At 34.2% G+C, this 16596-nt stretch overlaps 1 protein-coding gene across 2 annotated transcripts in view; it reads left to right on the forward strand.

The window, feature by feature from the left end:
- far1 (fatty acyl CoA reductase 1) overlaps positions 1–16596 on the forward strand; it is a 34086-nt gene that overhangs the window by 4183 nt on the left and 13307 nt on the right. For both annotated transcript variants that reach the window (XM_073831532.1, XM_073831531.1), the window contains exons 2-8: positions 6745–6965; positions 9639–9814; positions 12763–12942; positions 15480–15657; positions 15748–15792; positions 15886–16013; positions 16125–16192. In XM_073831532.1, the coding sequence (XP_073687633.1) occupies positions 6777–6965; positions 9639–9814; positions 12763–12942; positions 15480–15657; positions 15748–15792; positions 15886–16013; positions 16125–16192 (964 nt within the window). In that variant the 5' untranslated portion in view covers positions 6745–6776. The remainder of the gene's footprint in view (positions 1–6744; positions 6966–9638; positions 9815–12762; positions 12943–15479; positions 15658–15747; positions 15793–15885; positions 16014–16124; positions 16193–16596) is intronic.

Consider the following 16596-nt stretch of genomic DNA (forward strand, 5'->3'; position numbering starts at 1 on the left):
GATTAGGACTTCAAATCGTGTATCGCGAATCATTTGATTTTGATCAGAACTGCATATCGTGAATCATTCGATTTAGATCGGAACTTTGCATATAAAAAAAAAAAAGATTCAGATCAGGATTTTGCAGCATGTATTGCGAATCATTTGAATTACATCAGAATAGGTTCGGTAATCATTTTTCAAATTGGATGATTCAAATCAAATGAGTTGTGATACGTGAAGTTCCTGATCTGAAATGATGGTTTGTTATAGGGCTGGACAATATATCGAACGATATTGTGAGGCGCGTTTAGTCAATGAAGCCGGTACTTTGATTATCGAATGCGATATTGAGCGCGATATGGCGTAGCTTGTCAGAGATTTACGTCTCTGTGTATTAATTGCTGCTCCAGCGGAACCTGAGCGGAACGCACGTGATGGAGATTTACTACTAATCAAAGTACCGGCTTCATTGACTAAACGCGTCTCACAATATCGTTCGATATATTGTCCAGCCCTAGTTTGTTAATAATTGTTAATAATTAATCAGATCAGGACTTCACAGCGTGGATTGCAAAGTAATAGATTTAGATCGGAGCTTCAGAGCACAGATCGCTCATAAATCATTTGATTCAGTTCAGGACTTAGGAGCACATATGGCGAATTTCGTGATTCTGCTTTTCTGATTTTTTTTTTTTTTTTTTAATCAGTAGAAAACATTAAACCGTTAAGGCAGTACAATCATAAAAACAAAACAAAGAAAGTAGAAAGTATACACATACAAATCCCTAAAAAAATGTAACTGTGGTTTTACTATAATAAAAGTCTAGTGTATTTTGTAATACTTTAATTGTAATACTTTGCATGTGCTTCACTTTTTTGCCATTTTTAATTAGTATATTTATTTATTTATCTTTCTTAGGATTTGAAAGAGAAGACATTGTTTGATAAGTGAGGTCTCTGATTGAAGTCCTCGAAAATTAAAAAAGTAGTGCTTGAAAAGTCCTGGAATTTCATTTGACAGTATCTGTACGAACTAGGGCTGCACGATTAATCGCACGATGTTGTGAGGCGCGTTTAGTACTTTGATTAGTAGTAAATCTCCATCACGTGTGTTCAGCTGCGTTCAGCTGGAGCGTTCAGAGGCGTAAATCACTGACAAGCTACGCCAAATCGCGCTCAAAATCAAATGCGATTTTGAGCGCGATTTGGCGTAGCTTATCAGTGATTTACGTCTCTGTGTATTAATTGCCGCTCCGGCTGAACGCACGTGATGGAGATTTACTACTAATCAAAGTACCGGCTTCATTGACTAAACGCCTCACAACATCGTGCGATTAATCGTGCAGCCCTAGTACGAACCCTGTTTGAAGTGAGTCATTAAGTCATTTACTCAACTAATTTATTAATTCATGGTTGAAACAAATCTGAATGAATTTAATTTGCGTAGCTACAAAACTACTAATAGATTCCAGAAAGAATGTTTAAGCATCATTTTCCTCTATTTAGTCAACTCTACGCAGAATTTATCCTTCCGTTGTGAACGAGACTGACTCATGACGAACTCCGTAAACAAAACAACCGTTTCTCGTTCATTCAGTCATCAGGTCCTTTTTTCACGATTGAATCAGTTCTGTTTTGCTTAAAGCCTATAGCCGTCTTGATCGGACTCGAAACTGTACTCGTTCTAAAATGTAAGTCTTTTAAGAGAGAAAGCAGGCTTGCGCTTCAAAACTGAGAGAGTTGAATGGAAAATATGAGTCCAAGTAAGTAAACAAGAATGATTTGTTCATTCACTCCATTGCATTCAAGTTAAGGAAAATGACACACGTTTTCATTTTCTCATTTCTAGATGAATATATGATATCTATTTTGTTATAACACCTTTATAATAGTAGTGTTTATTATCTACTGCTCAAAAACAGCAAGTCTGGAATGATTTTGAGAAAAATTTTTGTCTGTATCCCTGATTTTTCTACTTCTAAACAGCTAATTATGTATTTCTGCCAATTCATTTGGATAAAAATCCCCACTGTTGTCGTTTTAATGAGGATCACAAGACGCAAAGGCAGTGCGGTTTGTGACCACCATTTCATTTCCTGTCACTGTATCGTTGAACCTGTACTTCAGCATTGAGGTCTGTCAATGTAATTTTTTACTGTGCACACACAGGATATTCGATCCCATTAGTTTTGAGTATCTTTATTTAGGTTGTTAATGGAAAGCTTTTATGCCAAAGCACTTCTGTTGTTATTACATTGGTATTTGTTTACATACTGTACATCTAATTTGTTACAGTAGTATAATTCCTCAGGTGCCTGCGTGCACGGCAGCTGCCCATGTGACGCATGAATTATTCAAACTGAGGATGTGGGATCTAGGATCAATTTGCATCTGGTGTTCATGAAAGGGACTTGATCATGTCAGATGGCCCCATATAGGATGTTTGTACAGTATCTGCAATCGGTACTTTCTCAGACGAGCGATCGGTTTTCAAGTGCCAGCTTTTCTACATGGACTGATTTCTTTTGCACACAGTCCTAGAACTCCCGTTTTAGCTTTGCTCCCTATAGTTGGACGCTGTTTAATGCCAATGTCACTGCAGAGACAGCTCTAGGTCCTTAGTCACAGAAGTGCTGAGTGGCTCTTGGAAAGAAATCGCACTGCACGACGCCTTGTCGTGCCTTCTGGAATAATCCACCTGACCCCTACAATTAAACCGGCATTCATTAGCTCAAGATTGGCTGCTTGCCCTGCGAGTGTGTCAAAATAACCCATGCACTTCAATGAATGTTTTGAAGAGACTTTTTGATCCTGATTGAACTCTGAAAGTCTGGAAACAGCCCAGGATTTGATGCCATCCAGTGTGTGTGTGTGCATATTCTGTCTGTGTTTGGGGTGCATGCAGCTGTGGAGCTTGGCACCAGTGTTATGCAGCAAACAATGCGAGGCTGCAGTACCGAACAGAAAGAGGCTGCAAAAACAGCTCTTCGCCAGTGTTCCCGCAAGCCAGTTATACTTAGTGGCCTAATAAGTTTACGGAAAGGATTGTATGATGCGGTTGGACGCATCAGGAAGAAAGTGGGGGGCTGAGATTGAAACATCATACAGTATATGTTGAATGTGTGTAAGATATGTAAAAGCAAGACTTAAAATGGTCAAATTCAGATTAGATCAGATTACATTCTATATGTATGAGATCATTTACATGCCTTTTTAGGCTTTGCAAATGTAAACGCAAACATTTAGTTTCTAATCATCTGTATCATAATTTTCCAGTGTGAATCTAAAGGGGTAGTTCACTAGGGATGTGCGATTAATTGAAATCATATCGAAATCGCGATGTGAACATGCACAATTTCTAAATCGCCTTACAGCACGATTTTTTGCACGCACTCGACTGATTCTTTTCCCGCAGCATGCTATTTGAACCGATCACAACAGCGTGCCTAAACAGAGAGCAAGAACATGCCAACGTTCATGCTTGAAACCTGAAATGGTCATGCAGGTTTTCTTAGCAGAAAGCAGCTAGATTCTGTCAGTGTTCTAATTGTTTTTTATGTGGGACACTGTGGTCTGGGTTGTTGTTTTTTTCAAACGCACGCACATACGCACACACATACTTACTTTTTGCCATAGGTCTGTTCTAAAGACATTTTGTTCTACTTTTACTAGGCAGGGCTCGAAATTGTGAACGTTTTGGTCGCATATGCTCCCAAAATTTAATCTGCGTGACCTGAAATTATATTTGGGAGCATTCGTGCGAGTGCGAGACACTGTTGTGGTCCGACTTGGTTTCATTTCTTTACAAAACTTTCACTAGCCTAACTACTGCACAGACTGCTGTGAGCTGATACAGTGACAGGTTCGCCATTCTCTCTTTCGATTTTGAAAAATAAAAGGTCTCCACAAACTGCTTTTGAAGAAATATAATATATTTCGTGCTATAGCGTACATTCTGTCAGATACAATTCTGGCGCTTCCGTGTCCATATACTGTAAAACGCGGCATTCATTCACATCAGATGATAACACAGCAGCAGAGAACCACTCACACAGAGGCGTATTTTCCACTGGGGACATGTTTTGCAAAATCCTGTTTGTGTCCTCTCATATTTCAAATGGTTTTGTTAAAATAATCTCTTTTATTGTAGAATGCACGCTCAGCGCCGTTGAGAGTCTCGCACGATCGTTAAAACGAAACCAAAAGTAAAACGTGGACACGCATTCAAAAGCAATTTTAATATCCCGCGTTTAGAGAGCGACACTTTGAATATTGAAAGAGTAGCCTACTTTGATCACGTGCTTGTAAAACATCTGCAGTCTGAATCAGCCATGAAGAATCAAGATCAGTGCATTACTAAAAAGAAATTGGGTGCGCCTACATTTTTTTGGTGCTCCTACCTTTTTTCACCTGCTAGGTGATTTTTTTTTCCGCCTTCTGTTTTAGAGACATGTTACAGGTCTTTGATAAAGATCGAATTTTTTTCCTTTAAAAAAATGTTTTAGATTCACACTGTAAAACATGTCTGTGTCAAAATCGTGATTAAAATCGAAATCGCAATACTGTTTAAGAAAATCGTGATAGGTTTCTTTTGTCCATATCGCACAGCCCTATAGTTCACCCAAAAATCAAAAAATTACCACAAGATTTATTCACTCTCAAGCCATCCTATAAGTGTATATGATGTTCTTCTTTCAGAAGAGTACATTTAGGGTTATAATAATAAATGTCCTAGCTCTTCCAAGCTTTATAATATCAGTAAATGGGTGTTGAGATTTTGAAGTCTAATAAAGTGCATCCATCCATCATAAAAAGTGCTTCACATAGCAAATTAATTAGTGAATTTAAATGTATAATTATATACACATAATTTTAAAACATATGATTTATATGTATTAGTTAATATTGCAATTGTTGCCATTCTAAATTGATGTTATTCTAAATTGTTGCAAGATTTTTTTTTTCCATGCTTTTGAAAGAAGTCTCTTATGTTTACCAAGGCTGCATTTATTTGATCAAAATATTGTAAAAACAGAAATATTTTGAAGTTTTATTAAATTTTAAAATGTATTGTAAAAATATAATAATTTCTGTGATGGCAAATCTGTCTTTTCTGTGTTACTATCTTCCAGAAACCATTCTAATATGCTGATTTGGTGATTAAAAACATTTCTTCTTCTTCTTCTTCTTCTTCTTCTTCTTATTATTATTATTATTATTATTATTATTATTATTAATGTTAAAAAACAGTTATGCTTCTAAATATTTTTGTCAAAACCATTCTTTTTTTTTTTAATCTTCAATGGGAACTTCAGTGGAACAGCATTTACAGTTAAGGTCAAAAGTTTACACCCCCCTTCAGAATCTGCAAAATGTTAATATTTTACCAAAATGAAAGGGATCATACAAAATGCATGTTACTGTTTTAGTACTGACCTGAATAAGGTATTTCACATAAAAGACATTTACATCTAGTCCACAAAAGAAGATAATAGTTAATTACCCCGTTCAAAAGTTTATATGCACTCAATTCCTTATGCTGTGTTGTTACCTGAATGATCCACAGCTGTTTTTTGATAGTTGTCCGTGTGTGTCTGCTGTTCTTCAGAAAATTCCTTCAGGTGCCACAAATTCTTTGCTTTTTCAGCATTTTTGTGTATTTGAACCCTTTCCAACAATGACTATGATTTTGAGATCCATCTTTTCACACTGAGGACAACTAAGGGACTCGTATGCAGCTATTACAGAAGGTTCAAACGCTCACTGATGCTTCAGAAGGAAACACAATGCATTAAGAGCTGGGGGTGAAAACTTTTGAACAGAATGGAGATATGTACATTTTTCTTATTTTGCCTAAATATAGTATTTTTATCATTTAGTGCTGCCCTTCAGAGGCTATCGAAGATATCGAAGTTTCCCAGAAGACAAAGTAAGTTAAATTTACCCTGATCTTCAATTTTAAAAAGTTTTCACAAGCTCTTAATGCATTTTTTTCTTTCTGAAGCACCAATGAGCTTTTGAACCTTCTGTAATAGTTGCATATGAGTCCCTCAGTGTGAAAATTTTGGCAGATTCTGAAAGGGGGGTGTAAACTTTTGACCTCAACTATAAAAGAAGTCTTTTGTAACATTATATATCTTTACGGTCACTTTTGATCAATTTAATGCATCATGCTGAATAAAAGTATTAATTTCTTATTGTGGTTAAAAAAACAATCTTACTGACCCAGCACTTCTGAATGGTAGTCGGGAGTAGACATCTTAAGTAGGAAAAAGTCTTTATCTCTTATTTTATTACATATTAACCCAGTATCTGCTGTGGATGAGCTGTATTGGCTTTTTATCAGTGGACACGAGATAAGACTAATAAGCTTGTGTATTTTGTTGTGATTTTATTATGCCATTTAATTTGTCCAATCAATTAGTGATATGTAAAGCGTTTTTTTGCGGTCGATGCACCTTAATGCCTAAAGGAGTAGTTTTATCGACCCCAGCGAGTTAAAATCCAGCTGCGTCCAGGATAGTAATACAACACCACCTCTTAAGTGGCCATTACACATTTTCAAAAAAGTTAAGTGAGTGAGTGTCATGCAGTAGTTGTGGACTGAGATCTTGGCAGGAAAGGAAGGAAGTGACCTCCATTAAATATATACCGCAGACTGACGAAACAGCATTTCTGAAGCAACGGTCTTTTGAGTGAGATTTCTATTGTGAAATGTGTATGTATTTGCAGTGTGACAACATTTTTGTTGGTGTTTTTCAGAGGTGTAACAGAGGAGGGAAGGTGCACTCAGGATGGTCACCATTCCAGAGTACTACGAGGGGAAAAATGTTCTCATCACAGGGGCCACAGGCTTTATGGGGAAAGTACTTCTGGAGAAGCTGCTACGCTCTTGTCCCGGTGTCAAAGCTGCCTATGTGCTCGTCCGTCCCAAAGCAGGACAGGCACCCGATGCACGTATTGCTGACATGATCAACTGCAAGGTGAGTAAGTGCAGGTCTGGAGGATTGTGGGAGAACTGTTGGAGGTTTGGTCTTCCAGATCTCAATTGAGTTATATACCTCATCATGGCATAAATTAAGGGTAAAGTTAGGTTATACAGTTAAAACCTTGTAGAATCTATTACAATTCCTCTGGTTCTATTTATTTTTTATTTTTAACTAAAAATATTCAGGTGAGTTACACTAATTAAGTTGAGTTATGTTTTTTAAAGAAGTGTCTTCTGCTCACCAAGCCTGCATTTATTTGATCCAAAGTACAGCAAAAACTGTAAAAAAAAAAAATTATTATTTAAAAGAACTGTTTTATATTTGAATACATTTTAAAATGTAGGCCATTTACCTAATTTTTATATGTAAAAAAAGATACATTTGTTAAAATTCAGCAATTTTTGTAGGACCACGAACATAAAACCCTACTGTTCTTTTTTTGGATATTTGTAGAAAAATATTGTTTATTTATTTTTACTTTATTCGATATTAGTCTAGTGAGGATTGTCTTCCAGCAGCATTGGGAGTCCCAGGTAGGGTTGGGTATCGTTTGGGGGTTTTTCGATACCGGTGCCAAATTGATACTTTTAAAATGGTACCGGTGCCTGAACCGATACTTAAAAAAAAAAGCCACAAAATGGTGGATGACACAAGAATATCTTTTTATTGGACAAAAAAATTCTTTAAAATGAAAAATATATTAAAAGTTTAAAGTAGGCTATACATTAAAGGCTGTATCAGCGATTCTAGGCTGAAACACACAGTGTCACATTCAGCTGACCTTTCTTCACGATCCGCTCGCTGCCTGCCCCATAAATTGGCTGTAAAAAAAACGCGTCTCTGTGGTCAGCCTAGGGTCCGAGATATGCCAAAAAAACAATGGGTGCTACCAACCATTCCACAGAAAAACAAACAGTGTTCCAACCAATCACCGTCAGGGGTGATGTGCTTTGGTAGGTGTCATCTCCTACACCTACCCCAACCCTAAACATAGCCCTTACTATAATACAAAAACAGTATTATTGTTGTACAGTGTGATAAAAATAATGTTAGATTGATGTGCGCATGCCCAGTGGTCAGATCTGTCTCCCTTCTAGTCTAAACCAGGGGGCAGAGGGGGGATGCTTTTGAAAAACTTTTTTCTCTTCCTATAGGTGGGTGGTTGACCAAATTGTTAGTGTAATTTGTTACGTGTCACATCATGAAATGTTTTTAATACGAAAACTGTCTAATGTGATCATAATTTCATAAACAACATTGTAAGTTAGGCCTATTAATTGTAATGATTTCATTTCAAACAACGAATAAATTATATAGAGAAAGTGAGCAAAGTATAAACAGAGCTTTTTGAAACTATTTACAAATTATTAAACCACTGCGTTGCAAAATGATTCACTGTTTCGAAGCACTCCAATCGGATCGCGAATCATTTGATTTGATTCATTTGAAAACGAAACTTAAAAGCAAGTACGGTGAATCATTTGATTCAGAACAGGACTTTAAAGCGCGGAACGCGAAAAATTTGATTAAAACGATTTACATCAGGACGTAGGAGAGCTTCACGGGATGTTTTATCCCCACCAGGAATAAAAATAATTCAGCAGAGGCAGGGATGCATAGACTAGAGCAAATCGCGCCCTGCTGATAGTGCCAGCTGAAGTCCACAAACTGTCAAACATGGTACATCCCTATGCTTTCAAGTTTATTCCAAGTTTGACATGTTTCCCCCTTTACACACAACTGTTGTAAAACATTTGCTGCATGTCGCGGTGTCTGAATCATTTCTCGTGAAATATAGCCACACTTTAGAACATTTAAGTTTTAAGGCATTTTAAGTTAAGCGTGTTTAACTGTGTTTAATGTAGCTAGCTAAGCTAACGGCTAACGGCAGACCACCTGCTGCAGTCAGAGCAAGAGTAACGATAGTTGCTGCATTCACACGCTTCTCGGATGGTTTCATTTCCCGACGATTTGTGCTTTTAATTCGAAATGTGAAAATGGTCAGTAACTACAAAGATGTCTTGGGTTTGTATCATCAAAGCTTTCCGACGTTCTCGTGAGTTTTCTCATTCAGGAAATAATTTTTCCGATCATTCTGACACCCTATGAATGCAGTATTTAAATTTAACTAGCGATCATGCATGTTGACAAATCAATGCTTCTTACACCAGAAGACAAATATTTCAATAGACAGTTCAGGCATCGAAATTCGCGTTCTGTTTCGGTCCAGTACATACCGGTCATATGGGTACCGCTGCCGTATTGGCACCGGGTTTCGGTACCCAACCCTAGTCCCAAGGAGTTTTCTTAAATACTTTTTAGCTACTAAATTCTCTTAATGCAGTTGAATTCAATGCCTAAACTTTGATCTCCTCTTACTATTTAAAAAGTCTTATGGAATTTATGATTAAGACACAGCTGCACTATTCTATTTTCAGTGGCTTTCAGGACGCTTTGAATGCTCTATATTGGACTGATAAATTTTTATCTCTTACTCTATTTGCTCTGTACACTATTACGCACATTTCTGGTCATTTGTAGGTTATATTGATAGTGTTGTCTCATAAGCTGGGTGTGACAGGAATTCATATGTGTTTACTGTAGTGCTTGGCCAGACAGTGATATTTGATTATGGTGAAAATGATCTTGATCCTTTGAATGTTTCAGCTTTTTGACAGACTGCGAGAGGAGCAGCCCAATTTCGCAGAGAAAATCGTGGCGGTCAACAGCGACCTGACGCAGCCAGATCTGGACCTGAGCACAGAAGACCAGGAGACCCTAACGGGCTGCATTAACATATTGTTTCACTGCGCCGCCACTATCCGCTTCAACGAGCCTCTGAAGTAAGCCGTAATCTCCACCCACAGGACGCCACAAAGCTTTATCCACAGCTACGAGTTTAGATGCTTCTGATTATTTAGGCGGTTATATCACAGGAAGGAACTGAGTTCTTTATAATACGTTGCTTGAGTCATTTCATCATTTCATACTGTAACATACTCATTAACATACTGTTGACGTAATGACATTTTATCTGACGATTAACTGATAATTCTGATTAGCAATTTAGTTTTATTTGTTGCTTACCGTGTCTTGTAGCTTTACATCACATATTCACATTGAACATGAAAATCTTACAATAAAATGCATGATTTTATTACATTTATTTGTTAGCTTTAAAAAAAATCATTTTATTAATAGTACAATTATTATTATTATTATTATTATTATTATAAATTTAAATTCTAATAATATTTTTCCCCCACTAATACAATTCAAATTATTTAAATCATTGTATTATTATTACTATTATTATTATTATTATTAATAGTAGTAGTGGTAAGAATAGGTATACTGTAATTATTGTTTTACTGCAAGTATTGTTTTTATTATTATTAATATTATTAATTAATTATTAATAAAATATATATATATATATATATATATAGAGAGAGAGAGAGAGAGAGAGAGAGAGAGAGAATTAATTTTTCACCTAATAATAAAATGTATTATATCATAAATAGTAAGTAATAATAATACTGTCATTATTTTTTTAAATTATTAAATCTTTATTATTGCTTTTGTTATTACTATTATAATAATTTTCTTAATGCTAATAATGCACTTATTAATAAGATATAAGATATAGCAAATGTATTACTATTTGCATTAAAAATAATAATAATAATAATAATACTTCTATTATGAATATATAATAAAATAACAACTTTATTAATGTAGTAGTAGTAGTAGTAATGGCAAATTAAGTAATATCATTATTCATGTTTTACTTTTAAATACCATGTTGTTGTTGTTGTTGTTGTTGTTGTTGTTGTTATTATTAATAATAATAATGTTAATACATTTGTATCATTAATAAAATTATAACTGTTAGTAGTAATAGGAGTAAAGGCAGGTAAAGTACTGTATTGTTTTATTTTTAAATACTATATTATTATTATTATTATTATTATTGTTATTATTATGTTAGTAATATATTTATTGTATCATAAATAAAATTATAGCTTTATTAATTGTTGTAGTAGTAGTAGTAGTAGTAGTAGTAATGGCAATTAAAGTACTGCCATTATTGTTTTACTTTTAAATATTAGTATTATGTATTATTATTATTATTATTATTATTATTATTATTATTATTATTACTACTACTACTAAAGTGTTAGTATTAAATTATTATAAAGTATTATTATTAAAGTCATTATTGTTTACTTATAAATACTATAATAATAATAATAATATTAATGTTATTATTAATGTTAATTATACATTTATTGTATCTTCAATAAATACTATTTATTTAGTACTAGTAGTAATGGCAATTAAAGTACTGTCTTTATTATTGTTTTATTTTAAATATTATTATTATTATTTTAAGTATTAGTAGTAGTAGTAGTAGTAGTAGTAGTATTTTAAAGGATTATTAAAGTACTGCCATTATTGTTTTAATTATTAATATTATTATTATTATTATTGTATTTATATTATTATTAGTGTTAATGTTAAGTATACATTTATTGTAGCATTAAAATTATAATTGTTCATTGTGGTATAATCTATAATTAATTAATTAGTATAATTATGTTGTTATAACCATTAATTTTTTTCTCATTAATAAAATTATAACTTCAATTGCCATTATTACTACTAATAATAAAGTTATAATTTTATTAATACAATAAATGCATTATTAACTTTTAAAATATTTATTCATAATAATAATAAAAAGGCATTTATAAGTAAAACAAAAATAATTACTGTACTTTAATTGCCATTACTACTATTTCTACTATTAATACTGTCATTATTATTGTTTATAAATAGAAATATATTATATAAACTTAAATACTATATTATTATTAATGTTAATAATATATCTTTTGTATCATTAATAAAATTATAATTATTAACTAGTAGTAGTAATGCAATTAAAGTACTGTCACTATTGTTTTCTTTAAATACTATAAAATTATTATTATTATTATTATTATTATTGTTGTTGTTAATATATTTATTGTATCATTAATACAATAAGTATTATTTTTGTAGTAGTAATAAAGCAATTAAACTACCGTCATTTTTACTGTTTTATCTTTAAAAACTATATTATTATAATTTTTGTGATTATTATTATTAATGATTTTTTTGCATCATTCCCTATACAAATATTTTAATTATAATAATACATTTTTATTATTAATAATAGTAGTAATACGATAATACTGTTATTGTTTTTTTTTGTTTTGTTTTCTATATATTATTCAAATAATTTGCATTAGTGTAATATTCCTGGCCAAATTCTTCTGTCACTGCTGTGTTTTATCAGATCACACCTGTAATGTCCAATTAAAATAAATTTAATGCACTATGCATGCTAAAGCCTTGTTCACATTTTAAAATGAGTGTGGAGTGAACCACCGCAGGCACTGCCCGCACAAACACTTCAGAGGCGTTCATGCATTCTCCACCTGACTTCATTTCCTCTTTCCCAGTGCTCACGTAATGCATGACTGCACCTGGAAGAGAGCCATAAATGCATATTTTCTGTCATTTTAAATGATATATGTCCTTAACATTTTCTTATTCAGATGGCTCAGTAAGTCACAAGATTGAAAGTGCACTGACTGCATGTTATCCTGATTAGAGCACATTTTTTTGGTTGAGTGGAGTTGTACAAATCGCAACAGGTCTATCTTTAAGTAAATCAGATCTGCTCATGCTTCGGCAGAGTCACTGCAGTTCAATGGTTTTTTTCTCTGTCCCTCTGCTGCAGAGATGCCATGCAGTTGAATGTGCTAGCCACGCAGAAGATGGTTAACTTGGCTCACAGAATGAAGCATTTGGAGGTGTTTATCCACGTGTCCACAGCCTACGCCCACTGTGACCGAGAGCTCATTGAAGAGGTGGTCTATCCACCACCTGTCGATTACAAGAAACTTATAGACACACTTGAGTAAGTCTTGGCTCTCCAAAACACTCCACTTGATCCTGCGATCACCTTCGTCATCATGCTTAAAGTCTGAAGCCTGAATTAAAGTGTAAAGCCTGAAATATGTCAAGGACATACACAGTGCTCAGCATGTTCTCCATGTTTGACTTTCACACATAAAGCCATGGTTATAAATTTAATGATGCTTTTTCCAGTTAAAGATCATGCATAAACAAGGACCTGTTGTCAAAATGCTTGCTAATTAATTTTTATGTTTTTCCCTGAGGTTTATTTAATAATGTCATTATTCTGTTTTTCATGACCATTTTCCACGCTCTGTTATTTAGGTATTATATGGTATAATTAAATTTATTAATATTATGAATGAATTTGTGTTTTGATTTAGTTGTGCAGAATTAAGTTAGTATTTAGTATATAATATAGCATATATTTAGTGTTTATAGTGTGTGTATATGTAATTTACACTACTAGTCAAGTTTTTAATGATTTTTAATGTTTTTAAATTAGTCTCTTCTGCTCACCAAGCCTGTATTTCTTTGACCAAAATACAGCAAAAGCAGTAATATTGTGAAATATTTTTACTTTTTAAAATAACTGTTTTCTATTTGAATATATTTTAAAATGTAATTTATTTCTGTGATCCAATCTAAATTTTAAGCATCATTACTCCAGTTTTTGGTATCACATGAACCTTCAGAAATCATTCTAATATAATGTCTTGCTGTTCAAAAGACATTTTTTATTATCAATATTTGATTTTTTTTCAGGATTCTTTGAATAGAAAGATCCAAAGATCAGCGATTATCTTAAATAACAGGCTTTTGTGACATTATAGAAGTACATATTTTTTATTTAGCAAAGATGCTTTAAATTGATAAAATGTGATGATAAATACATTTATAATGTTACAAAAGATTTCTATTTCTGAAAAATTGTTCTTCTAAACGTTCTATTCATCGAAGAAACCTGAAAAAAATCTACTCAGCTGTTTTCAACATAATAAGAAAAAAATAAATGTTCTTTGAGCAGCAAATCAGAATATTAGAATGATTTCTGAAGGATCATGTGACTGGAGTAATGATGCTAAAAATTCTGCTTTGAAATCACAGGAATAAATTAAGTTTTAAAATATATTCCAATAGAGAACAGTTTTTTTTATAGCAAAAATATTTCAAATACTGTTTTTACTGTACTATGGATCAAATAAGTGCAGGCTTGGTGAGCAGAAGAGACTTCTATAAATATCTGACAGTCTATAAATATCTGATTTTTGTCTGAAATATTGTTAATCTTCATTGCTCAAATTTAAAGGTATATTAGCTGTCAGTGCTACTAAAATATTTGACACAACATCCAAGGCATTTCAACAACAAAAAAAATATTTTGTGGAAAACACAGTGATCAAAATTAGTAAAACAATTCCCACTGTAGCATGAATGAAGTTTACAACTAAAATTTTGGAGGGTTACAGCTGTCAGAAATTAGTAGGAAGTTTGAGCCCCTTGCTTTGAATGACTTCAGCACATCTGCAGCAAGCAATTCCGGCTGCAGTGCTGAACCGATTCCCCATTCAGAGTCTCTGCATAATCTTGTCTTCTCATGCATTTATTTTAAGTGGACGACCAGCCTTTTTGAAGGACTTGAATGAATTGGTATCATTGTAAACCTGCAATGTTCGAGAAATCAGTGATTTGGAATGACCAACTTATTTTGCAATGACTGAAAGTGTCATCCTTTTGCCATAATCTGGACAACCTCCTGTCACAGGGTTTCAGTCACCTTAAAGGAACACTCCACTTTTTTTGGAAACAGGCTCATTCTCCAACTCCCCCCGAGTTAATAAGTTGATTTTTACCGTTTTGAAATCCATTCAGTCGTTCTCCTGTTCTGGCGATATCACTTTTAGAATAGCTTAGCATAGATCATTGAATCCTATTAGACAATAGACAAATATCGAAACTCGTTGGTCATTTTTGAACGTGATGCTGTTGGTCTAATAGGATTCAGTGATCTATGCTAAGCAATGCTAAAAGTGATATACCAGAACAGGAAAACGGCTGAATGGATTTCAAAACAGTAAAACTCGACTTATTAACTCGGGGGGGAGTTGGAGAATGTTGGAGAATTTCCAAAAAAAGTGAAGTGTTCCTTTAAAGGGGCCCGCCATTTTACAATCTCGGTGAAAATGAGAGAAATGCTGCCAGTTAAACAGGGTTAACAGATTAACACCAATAACTTGGAGGTATCTGTTTAGGTTCTGTAATTTTGATCAGTTTTCTGATTAAGTTTTTTATAGTGTGCTTCAGAACACAGTTAATTTCTGATATATGCTTTAAAATCCGACCTTCTACTCCTGTTAGGATAACTTCAAATAGGACTAAGCAGTGACCGTGAATTTAGGAAATTATCGGTCGTTCTCTATTTTTGATCTCCACTGTACATATAAATATCAACCATGATTAATCAGATGAGACCCTCTTTTTTTTTTTTTCTTTTTTTTTTTCTTTTTTTTCTTTTTTTTTTTTGTATGGCGCTGACAGGTGGATGGACGACAAACTCGTCTCCTTAATGACACCAAAGCTGTTAGGTGAGCGGCCTAACACATACACGTTCACTAAAGCCTTGGCAGAACACCTTGTCCAGCAGGAGTGTGGAAACCTCAACGTCGCCATCGTCAGGCCCTCTATCGTAGGAGCCAGCTGGAAGGAGCCGTTCCCCGTAAGCGTGCTCATTTCCATCCTTCCACCTAATTAAAAAAAATACTGCCTGGATTTTGAACACCACTTATTCTTTTCCATTCTGTTAAAGGGCTGGATTGATAATTTCAATGGGCCGAGTGGGATATTCATCGCTGTGAGTGGATTTTTCAATGGCATTTCAATTTGTATAATTGCTTATTGGTGCTTCATGTTAAAAGCTGTTTTTTGTTTTTTTTTGGTTGTGCAGGCAGGGAAGGGGATTCTACGAACAATGAGGGCTTCAAATAACGCTGTCGCTGACCTCGTGCCAGTCGATGTGGTCATAAACACCACTTTGGCCGCTGCCTGGTATTCCGGTTCCCAGAGACATGCCAGGTCAGACATCTACACAGGCACACTAAATCCTTCACACATAGAGCACTGGAAAGTAAAGTCATGGAATAAGTGCTGCTAGTTTTCTAACAGTGTTGGTTGTCTCCATTGCAGGCCGAGAAGTATGTTGGTGTACAACTGTACGACGGGCGGGATCAATCCATTTCACTGGGGTGAAGTTGGTATGAATCACTTTTGCAAACAAATCCCTGCATGACTCAATTGGCCTTCAGTGCTTCCTTTTCCCCATTTCATTTTTTGGTATCAACTGCAAATCATAGAACTTAGCACGGTAAATGAATGAGCTTGAGAATGAGAGCACTGACATGTTTGAACAAGCGTATGGATATAGTATGGGCGTTAGTTGGCTAATTCTTTTGTTCGTACTTTTATGGGAATGGATTTAACTTGGATTTGATCATTCTGACTTAAGTTTCGGGACTTAACGTCATAGCTGTCTGGTTTCCACCAAAGTGAAGTAGGATGGGGAGGAATGAGTTATTAGAACCGTAAGTGGACGAGTTACGAGTGGTTTTGTGACACCATATTTGGTTTTTATAACCTTTCATCACTATGTTGTGACCTT

Source organism: Garra rufa, chromosome 25 (genome assembly GCF_049309525.1).
Source record: "Garra rufa chromosome 25, GarRuf1.0, whole genome shotgun sequence".
Lineage (NCBI taxonomy): Eukaryota > Metazoa > Chordata > Actinopteri > Cypriniformes > Cyprinidae > Garra > Garra rufa.